The sequence below is a fragment of the Crocodylus porosus genome, unplaced genomic scaffold (assembly GCF_001723895.1).
Source record: "Crocodylus porosus isolate Cpor-Errol unplaced genomic scaffold, CroPor_comp1, whole genome shotgun sequence".
NCBI lineage: Eukaryota > Metazoa > Chordata > Crocodylia > Crocodylidae > Crocodylus > Crocodylus porosus.
In genome coordinates this window covers 23394801-23405369 of record NW_017728951.1, presented here as the reverse complement: position 1 = coordinate 23405369, position 10569 = coordinate 23394801, and the positions used below count along the sequence as shown (strand labels likewise).

The window sequence follows — 10569 nt, the reverse complement described above, 5'->3', positions numbered from 1 at the left end:
CAAGGACCCAGGTAGACAAAGCGCTGGCTGGGGGATGTCCTTCCGGCTGGTCCTGCTTGGAGCAGGGGGCTTTACTAGATATGACCTCCTGAGGTCTCTTCCCACCCAACTTTTCTGTTGTTCTGCGATTTCGAGCCCGCTCGCAGCTGGAAAACCGGTGTCCAGGTGGAGACGCAGAGCCACGGAGAGGCGACAGAAGCCGCCCCAGGCATTGCAGGGCAGAGCCCAAGCGCCTAGGCTCCCGGCTCTGTGCCACGGTGCCTCTAGCACAGGAACGGGGGTCCTCTGGGCACGGGAAGCACGCTCCCCCGCGGCCTGCCCGGGGCGGCTCGCAGCCCCCACCCGGGCGCAGGGCAAGGCGGCTGGCTCCTCCTTCCCCTTTAACTGCCCGCTGCAGGCGGAAGGAGGCGGCCCGGGGCGGCAGCGCTGGAGATGGCCGGAGCCATGTCCCGGAGCCGGGGGAAGGGTGAGTGCGGAGCCATGTCCCGGAGCAGGGCGGGGAGGGCAGGAAGCGGGTTGCATTGTGCTGTGTGGCCCGGCCCGGCCTTGCATGTATTGCATGGCATGGCATAGCATATATTGCACGCCACATATTGCATTGCACGGCATGGTGCATGTATTGCACGCCGCATATTGCACGGCATATAGATTGTGTGGCATTGCATAGGTATGTCCCTTCTGACCCAAGAAGTCTAAGGTATATATGAGATTGCACGGCATTGCACTCTCTTAGCATCTCTACTGAGTGGTGGCTGCAGCCCCCCTCCTCCCCACACTTGGAGGGTCGCATTGCAGCATGAGTCCACGGTCGGTCGGTCTGTCTGTCTGTATCTTCCCCGGTGCAGGCGATCCCCGGCCCTCTGCAGGGCAGGTCTCCCCTGTGCAACCCCACCTCTGTAAAGCTGCAGACCCATCCCCTTGCCCCGGATCTGTGGTTGCATCTGTCTGGATGTGGGTGCCCCTTTTCCGGGGCAGTGCGTTTGGGTCTACGCCCCAGAAAGGGTCTGTGCTGTGGTGTGTCTGAAGCCTGGGGTTGTGTTGCCCCTGCCAGCCGGGCAGGGCCGTGTTAGCCTCTGGTCCTGCCTTGGCCTGCAAGGAGGTGGCCCGTGGGGCAGGCAGGGGACCCCTGTCTCCATGCAGGCTGCACCCTAGCGCTCGGCTGCTTCTGCAGGGCTTTGCCATCTTAATAGAGCCCTTCTTCCCCTGGCACCTGCTCCCTAAGGAACAGGCTAATTAAGAGGGCAAGAGAGGCTCTCACAAGCCCTGTTACCCTACAACACCAAGTCCTCTGAGAGCAGCTTTTGCTCCCAGGTTCTAGTGAACACACAGAGGCAGACCAGGTTCTTTGGGTAGATGCGATATCTTTTATGAGACGAGCTAAATAGTTGGAAAAATTGTTCTTTGCAAGCTTTTGGGTGCAGACACCCTTCTTCAGGCATAGGGAGAGTCTGCTGGGGTGTTGTATTCTCCTGGGTGGAATAGAAGCCAATATTGCCTCTCCCTCTGCCACAGAAAGGTGCTTGTGCCCAAAAGCTTGCAGAGAACAACTGTTCCAACTATTCAAGTGGTCTAATAAAAGATATCACACTTACCCAAAGAACTTTTCTGCCTAAGTCGTTAGGCCAACGTGACTACAACCAGCACCCCTTGTTACACACGTGCGCCATTTCCCACCCTTGGCCCATGTGTGGATTTCTTTTTATCCCTGTTAGGGGAAAGCATAAGAGCTTTTCAGATGAAGGTGTGTGAGCCTTGAATAACCAGAGTAGCGTTGTTGTCTTCCAGGAAGTGCTGCTCCAGGCCCCGTCCCAGAGGGACTGATCCGTCTCTACAGCATGCGCTTCTGTCCCTTTGCAGAGCGAACCCGCCTCGTCCTGAAAGCCAAAGGCATTAAGTAAGACCGGGTGCATTATCCTAAGGGTCCTCGTGTGTCCTTGACACAAGTGGTGGAGACTGAAGCCGTTTCTGGTGTGGTCTCTAGGGGTTTTTTTTATATTCTTTTAAATTGCTTTAGTCACAGTGTTCTTGATTTGTCTACCAAGCTTAAATCTTGGGCCAGCCATGGGTGACTATTCAAATGGGCATGACCTTCAATTCCAAGAAACTTTCAAAAATTAGTCAGAGTATTCCAGAGGGCTGACCTTCCTTTCCAGCTGATCTCTTTGTCCTCATCCGTTATTGCAAAGGTTTCTCTCTTTGTTTAAATGATTATTTTGTCTTCTGCTCACGTGTGAAAGTTTCATCCAAACAAGAGGCATTAGTTAAATTGACTGTATTGAAGACCAGATGAGCGAACTGAAAACTCAAAGCTAACACCTCTTTTTTTTTTTTTTCTTTCTTTCTTTCTACACTTGCAATTAATGTGACTCAGTAAACTAATTTGTAATTGGTTAACAAATCCAGGTGCAGTGTCTACACATGCGTTTAATTGTGCTAATTTACTCCGCCATAGGGTAGTACTTGGTTCTAACAGGACTATCCGACAGCAGGGTACATTAGTCTACTCCGGCCTAATAGCGGTGCGCATGTAGATTGTGATGCTTTACTGCACAGCAAATTGGTCTACTGTGCAGTAAAGCACACATAGATGTGCCCACTTACGCTAATCATGGATGTTAGTACCTTTTTTCCCATAGGAAATGTACAGGCACAATTTGTTTCTTTTTCTGAAACAGTTTTGTAAGCACTAATCCTAACAAAACTCCTTCTTGAGATAAAGTAATTCTGATTTACAAAGGGCAAAGTAATATGACAAAGTTCACAACTAAAAAATAGTTTTTATCTCAGGCTTGGAAGGAACTTCTAGGGCCATGCAGTCCAAACCTTATCATCTACCTCTGTTTACCAGGTCTGTAGCTCCATCTAGATCCATATTGGATTTTGGATCCCCATAAATACAGTAAATATTTGTCCATTCGTGTTTTTCTGACTCCAAGATCAGAACTGTCCTGACCAACCAAAGGCGTTAAAACTCCAGATCATTCCATCTACTTACTTTTCTGTATCAGGAAAATAATTAAAATAGCTAGCTTTCAGTTGGCCGCTCCTGAATGAGTGTTTTTGTTGTTGTTGTTGTTTTTTTAAAGGTGTTGGTTGGTTTTTCAGTAAGGGGAAATGACTTATCAGGTGATCAAGAGTCTAGCTAGCCCTGGGGAATTTTCTGACTGAGCAGAAAATGTACATATTTTAAATACTGGATTTTTTACTCCAGTCAAATTGCCCTTTTTTCTTGGGCTGCAGGTTTGGAAAAGGAATAGGGAATTGCTTGCCCTCCTGATGGGTCAAACTAAAATTCTGTTGCAGGTTCAGACTGTGGCTTATACTTTCTCACCTCTGCGAGCTTCCTTTGATTTGTGTGAATTTTCTTTCACCAGGATTTAAGTGCTCTTAAAGTGGCTGCCTCTCTCCTGTGACCAAAAGGCTATTGGCATGTCCAGAAAGCCTTGTTAAAAAAACAGGCCTATAGCTTGGACAGCCGACCTGCCTTCCCCTGCATTTGCAGTATAGCAGGTTTGCCTCTGGCTACAACAAGCAGCTTCAGTGAACAGGTGGGGCATGGGGGTTGGCTGGTCAGTACTATACTGTTATCGTTTTTGGAAGGGTCTGCCTGGTAGTAAAGATAGTTTCATAGTGCTTGGGGCCTGAAGGGACCTAAACAGTTCATTAGGTCCAACCTCCTGCCCTGGGCAGGAACGGGTGCCGCAGTCGTATCACCCTAGCCAAATATCTGTCCAGCCTCTTCTTGAAGACTGCCGAGGTAGGAGCAAGAGGGTTGTTTTTAAGAAGCAAAACTGTCCCCTTACTCACCTTCCTCTTGCCCTTGGTATTTCTAGTGTGGTACGTGTCAGATTTGGCAGTGCTCTATAAAGAAGCTCCATCAGACTATTGGGACTTCTGAAAAGACAAGGGCTGACAGGGAAATGGGTTCATTTTCCTTGCTTTCTTTCTATCCCCTAGGTACCATGGTTGGTTTGGGGCAGGGCACCCCCCCTACCATTACAGAAGCGATGGTTTATTTTTGGGTGTTTTTTTTGTCTTGAACTCTTCAGCCATGAAATAATAAACATCAATTTGAAGAACAAACCTGACTGGTTCTTTGAGAAAAATCCATTTGGGTTGGTACCTGTCCTGGAAACCAGCAAGGGTCAGCTGATCTATGAGTCTCCAATCACATGTGACTATTTGGATGAAGCCTACCCGGGGAAAAAACTCTTGCCTGAAGACCCGTATGAGCGAGCATATCAAAAGATGCTCTTGGAGCACTTCTCCAAGGTACTGTGACGTGAGACGTGTGGCGCACCCTGCTTGAATACAGCCTTGGGCGTGTTTTGCAGCACTCCAGACACGACTTTGACGTTCTTGAAATGGCTCCTGTCCTCAGTAGAGGCCTCTTGTAAAGATGTGGGATGATGGAGCCACCTGTTTGCTAAGTCAAATGCTGCTTAGCTCTTTGCAACCTTGATAGCTCTTGACAAACAGAATAAGGGGTTCATGGCCTCTACTGAGCTAGCTAAAACCTACATGACTGAGTGCACAATGGGAAAACAATGGCAAAATGTTTACGGTCACTGGCTTTCTGCCTAAGTCTGGTACCTGACTGAATTTGCAATACTGCTGCTTTCAGAGCCTTCGTTCTGAAACAATAATTCAGTTTAGGACTAACTTACTTGCCTTTCTGTAGTATGTAGGAGCTATTTTTAATGGATAGCTCCATAAATACCAATGTATTTTAAATGATATACAAATGGAGAACAAAAGACCCCGTGCCTCAAAGCTTTTAAGTCTAAGACCAAAGACTAGAGATACAGGCAGGGCGCGTTTTACACGTGTGCCGTACTGTGCAGTCGTTTAGTAGCTAAACCAAGTACTTTAGCTTGTACTAAATGACTGCACAGTAACCGCCATTAGTGTGCAGTCTCGGCAGCGCACGGGTCATTTCCGACCCTACTGCGCAGTAGCGTTGATGTCACAGTTCATGCCTGCTGACACTACGCTGCCATAGCAATGAGCTATGTTGCTGCATCGCCATAGCGATGAGTTACGGCATCTCATGTAGAGACATCCGCAGAGAAGTACATTGCAATGCTGCTGGTCAGCATGAAAGGCAGTGGTCTTGGCACTCGCAAGAATGTGATGGAGGCTGGCTTCGTTGTTTGATCTGAGGTCGAAGTTGACTTATACACAGCAAATAAGAGATGACTGGTAGCATGATCGCAGGCTTCGAGAGTGAAGATGGGGAGCTTGTGCTATTTGGAAGGTGGGGAGGAGTCAGTGGAAGGCGGGGTTTTTAAAGCAAAATAATATGATCAAAGCAACAAGCTAAGAATGAGCTTTGCTGCAGCCTTTTGATGGGAGAAAGAGTACACTGGGCAAAGCCAGAGAAAAGGAGGCTATAGGATTTGAGATGTGAGCTAGGAAAGGCCAGGTCCCAGGAAAATGGTGCTGGAGACAAAAAGAAATGTTAAAATGCTAAATAAACCTATGAGTAATAACTCTCCTCAGACTTTCTTAACATTGGAGCGTACTTGGACTAAACCTAGAAAAAGAAGTTTTTAAAGTACATTGGAATTTCAAATGTGGCTCTTTTCCCCCATAAAGAGTATGACAGAACTTGCATTTCACCATTGTTATTGCTGGTTGTTTTCTGGCATGCGTTCAACCTAACCAATGGAAAGGAGAGTGAGTTTCCTTCCTCTATTTCTCCAGCACTGTTACAATCCTGCAACTTTCTGTTCTGGTTATTATGGAGAATTTATTCTAGTCTCCTCTGAAATGTTGTTATTTTAAATATTAAGCTTTGTATATGGTTTGGGTTTTTTTCCCCCCTGCCTTTAACAACCTAGATTCTAGATGCTGGTATTGCTGTAATGAGATTATTTAAAATCTCTTCCATGAGAGGTTCGGTCCTTGGTAATGGGGTATTCTCTGCTTTGTTCAGCTTACGCCTCTGGCCTACAAACATTTCATGGCCATTCAAAATGGGGAGGACAGCACTGCGCTGAAAGCTGAGTTCAGTGAGAAGCTTGGCAAGTTTGAAGAGGTAAGAAATGGAGCTCTGGTACTGAACAAAAACTGACCTGTGGCAAACATGTGTCCCCCTTCTCTATGCAGACACTGGGATGATGGTTTATCTTAGACTTTTTTTTTAAATGTTTCATCCTTCAGCTCACTAAGGTCTACCTTGAGGTTTTCTGTAGCCCCTTTGTAGCATAGCTTCTGAACAGTGTAGGCAAATCAGATCTGAACGATGAGTCCTTTTGTGGACTTAAAGGATTTTGCTCTTTGGTCTTCAAGTTCCAGGTAATACTGCTGCTGTTCTAGATGTATACAGTCTATTCTTCTGGCATGGTTTGAAGCAGTGAATCCTGCTTCTGTGCAGAGAGTTGGATTAGGTGATCTGCAGGGTCCCTTTCAAACGCGTGATTCTAGAAAGAAAGCAGGCAAAAAAATTACTTCGTAAAAATCTGATTTGGAATGGGAAGAGGGGACTGGGTTGCTAGTAACAAAACCAAATACCAAGCAAGAAACTGCATCTCCCCAGTGCTGCTCCTCTGTAAAAACCCATTGAGATTTCCAGACTCCAGCTGCCTGGTACCTGGCTGATTTGCTTCACCTCCAGGCAATTACTTCAGTATGGATGACACTTGAATATACTTATCCCCTGATACCTTTTGTCTGCTGTTTCTTGTCTGATGTGTTGAAGCATCCAGCAATGAGAGGTCAGCTTTAGCATATCTGATTGGGTATTGCTGACGGGGGACAAATCTGGGTCCTGTGAGCAGCAGCTATTTCCTAGGAGACATCTTGCAAAACAAATGCCTGGGGCAGAGGGAATGAAAGGCATCTTACAGCTACACAGGGTTTTGAGATGCCAGTGTTTTCCAGGGTCTGGGCTGACAGGTGTGGGATTGCTCCTTTCCCTCCTGCAAGGGCTGAGAGCCCAGCCTGAGAGTGAAGGACACAGCTTGATGAATTCCCTTCAGCCTGCTCTTCCAAGGGCTGCTTGCCAGAAGAGCCTCGAGAGGGCTGAAATGCTCTTGTTCTGCTTGCTGGGAACCGACAGAGGGAGCCACGTGCACGTTTTTTGTGAAAGTCTCTTTGCATCTGGCTTGGTTTTTTTTTCTCTTTTGGACACCTGGTAACTGAAGCAACTCATGAGCTGCTTCTGACTGAAAATTTTAATAGGCAGTTGGGGGAAGGGAGTTGACTACGCAAGGTTGAACGAGGGGGGTTGCTTTTGTTGTTTTTTAATTTCTGTGCAAAATTAGATGCCAACCTCCCCCAAAATGAAAAGGCAAAATATAAAAGAGCCCCTCAGTGCCTGGCATTGGATTTTCTTCCTTTCAGAACGAGGGCTGGGGGGACCCCAGTTCTGATGCTCGTCCCCTCTTTCTTTGTATTCACTCATTCCAGTAAATGAACATGAAAGTTTGTATGGAAGACAGGAGTATGTGGGAGTAGAAGATCTTGCTGGAACTAGCTCCAGATCCTTCATGAGACGGGCAGGGGCCTTCCAAACACTTCTCAGCTTTTCCTTCCCTGTGGGAGATTTGAGGGCTGTTGCTGTTTTACGGTGGCAGCAGTACATGGATGCCCCAGTCTGCTCCTGTTGCACTTTGTTTAGCAGCATATACTGGGAGCAGGCAGCTCTGTCTCGGGGTGTACGTGTCCCACTCGTTTGCACCCCCTCAGCTGCCCGGCTGGCCCCAAGAGCCGAGTTCTTGCCTCTGAATATTCAGTCTGGTACACTTCGGACCAAGTAGAACTGCGTTCCTGAAAGGGATGCAATAAAAACATCCTGCTGACAACTTGGATATCCTAGTTTGACCAACCTTATAGGCATTGTCATCATTTGGACGATAACAATAATCGGCAAAAGACATATTGTGACTTTTAGATTGCAGTGACAAGTCTTAAAGATATTGTTAAATCTCAGCTCCGCCAGTTGGATTCTTTTGTCTCCATAGCCCGTGCATAATTGCTATGGCAACACTGGTACTTGAGCCCAGTTGGCAATGAACAAGAGGGGTTAAATTAATGTTAGAACACGTTTAGTGACTTATTCCCTCAGTCTATTTTAATCTGGGGGAAAAGGGCACTGTCTCTGTGTTTGGCATGTTGCCTATTCCCTTCCCCACGCTCACTTCCCACGGCGGCACGTTTGTCTCACGCGGGGCTTTTCTATGCAATTCCATTTTTAATGGCAAACACTGCCTTACCTCCTTTGCAGATTCTAGCAAATCGCCAGTCTGTCTTCTTCGGTGGGGACTCGGTATCTATGTTTGACTACCTGATCTGGCCTTGGTTTGAACGTCTGGAAGCTTTCCAGCTGTATGAGTAAGTGCTTGGATGTTTTATGGACCTTTACATATTTTCAAGTATGTTACAGCTTCCAATTACACTAAGTTATCCCAGCCAGGAATATTCCTCTGCTTAGCAACTGAGAATGTAATTTCCCCTGTCCAAATGGCAGAATGATGGGTTGTATTTAGGTATTGCTGGATAAAAAAGAAGCTTAGTCTTTGGAAAATGGATTTCCAAAGGCAAGATGACAGCTAGTAGGGATGAGAGCTTTTTTTCAGTTGGAAAATGCTGATTGTTTCCACACACAGCTTGTTGCTGTTATACGCACCTGGTTAGACAAAGCTGGAATTTGGGGTCCGAACAAATGGGCCTTTTTCCCCGTCTGCTGATGCTCGTGCTGGAGTAGCTGTTGTCAGGGGATCCTGGGACTCGCTTCAGTTCCCTGCTCTGATTCGAATCGGGGAAACGGGTCCCTTTTAAATTGACTTCCCACGTCCCAGGTAGGCAGCCCAACTGCCTGGTTGGTCAGGGGTAAGTGGGCAAGCACACCTGGTTTGTTTTTTTAGCTTTGAAGAGTCTTAGTGGGGCTGTCTGTTGTTGCAGGACAAGGAAAAAGAAGAAAGGTGAAAGAAACATGGTTTTTCCATCATGGTTTTTCCAATTTTGTGTGGTTTCAAGGGAATTTTCTTATTTTCCACCCAGCTTATTTCCATCTTATTTTCCATACAGCTTGTTAAGACCCCCTTTTTTTTAGACCGGGGACCATCCTCAGTAAATAAACCTGGGTTATCCTGGGTACTTTTGTATGGCTCTCATTTACCCTAGTTTTGGGGTGACTAGTTTTGGCTGTCATCCTTGCAACACCCCAGCAAGTTGGGGCAGCACTTCAGTCTCCATTATGCATGTAGTTTAGTGTTTGTTACCACTGCTGTATTTGCACATGGCCCTCCTTTCCCACCGCCCCCCACGAAAATGGGTAGCTTCTGGATAACTCCACACTTGCATTCCCCTTGGAGTGGCAAATTAACCAGAGCTTACTGTGTTCTCAAGGGGGAAGGCAGAGTGTAATCAAGCTGCTGTAAAATGCTAGATCACTGGCACAAGGAGTACCGACTTGTTTCTTTAGACTAGCACTTAAGCACTCCAATCAAGAAGACTTGATTGCTCTGGAGATGTCCTTATCTTCTGCTCTTTGGTCTCAAAATCTATTTCCTGCACCTGTCTTAAACTTAACCTTGTGTGGAGGGGAGCGGGGAGAAAGCAAAACAAACAGAACCTCGTTACATGTTCAGCTTCCTTGATATCCTCCCGGTTTCCCCTGTATTCTAATTGCTTTTCCTCTTCCTGTAGCTGTCTAGGCCACACTCCAAAGCTCAAGTGCTGGATGGATGCCATGAAGCAGGACCCTGCAGTCAAGGCTACAATGACTGACTTCCAAACATTCAAAGGCTATCTGCAGCTTTATGTCAAGAATAGCCCTGAAGCATGTGACTATGGGCTCTGAGGTTCAAATGGGCACCTCCCATTCAGAAATCCATCCCTGCTCTCCTGGTGTGCCTCATTGTGCAGTTTGGTGTGCGTCTTTCTTGAGGGGGATTAATCTGTTCTGGAAAAGGATGAGTGGACTTTTGTGAACTCTCCCTCTTCCTGTCAGGCGGAGGTTGTGCTGGCTTCAGGCAGAAGTTGGAAAGTCACCAGCCCTTGAGCACATCCTTCAAAGAAACGTGCTGATGTAACCCTCTGTGCTCTCTATCTTCCTTCTTTGTACGGGTAGGGATGTGTATTTGCTCTCTCTGTCACTTGGTTTAAAGCAAGCGATTCTGATGCTGTAACAATAAAAGGAGAAATCTTTCTTTAAAAATAGCAACTCTCTTCAATTTATGCAGCAGCGAGCCAGATGTAGAACTGGATGGAAATTAGATCAAGGCCTTCCGTACTTGTTTCTCAAGCCTTTCAGTCCTGACCAAGGCAGTAGGATAATATTGATACTGAATCATTCCCCTAGTTGAGTGTGAGGTGCTCTTTGACATGGCCAACTCTGAGTCAAGATGAAGCTGTCTAGTTCTGAAACGCTCCCCTCCTGATGAGACTAGAAGTACCAAACCTAATGTCCATCGCATCCTGAATGGCTTGAGTTCGTGAACATGTCTTCCTACCCCCAAAATGCTCATGGAGGAGAGAATACTGCAGCAGCTTCTAAGCTGGGCCAAGTCTTCTTGGGAAGTATGACAAAGAAAATGACCATAACCTGCATTTTATGCTGGT

At 46.8% G+C, this 10569-nt stretch overlaps 1 protein-coding gene across 1 annotated transcript; it reads left to right on the top strand.

Moving 5' to 3' along the window:
• Window positions 1-368: 368 nt before the first annotated feature.
• GSTO1 (glutathione S-transferase omega 1) lies at window positions 369-10167 on the top strand. The gene is made up of 6 exons (XM_019555988.1): window positions 369-466; window positions 1786-1894; window positions 4050-4272; window positions 5939-6040; window positions 8231-8337; window positions 9655-10167. Exons 1-6 carry the CDS (start codon window positions 433-435, stop codon window positions 9806-9808), a joined length of 729 nt encoding a protein of 242 aa, XP_019411533.1. The 5' UTR covers window positions 369-432; the 3' UTR covers window positions 9809-10167.
• Window positions 10168-10569: the final 402 nt, after the last annotated feature.

Excerpts from the sequence above, each read along its gene's own strand:
- GSTO1 (XM_019555988.1), top strand. The coding sequence starts at position 433 with ATGGCCGGAGCCATGTCCCGGAGCCGGGGGAAGG. Across the intron at positions 1,895-4,049 it reads CTGAAAGCCAAAGGCATTAA|CCATGAAATAATAAACATCA; the intron begins GTAAGACCGGGT and ends TGAACTCTTCAG. Across the intron at positions 8,338-9,654 it reads GAAGCTTTCCAGCTGTATGA|CTGTCTAGGCCACACTCCAA; the intron begins GTAAGTGCTTGG and ends CTCTTCCTGTAG.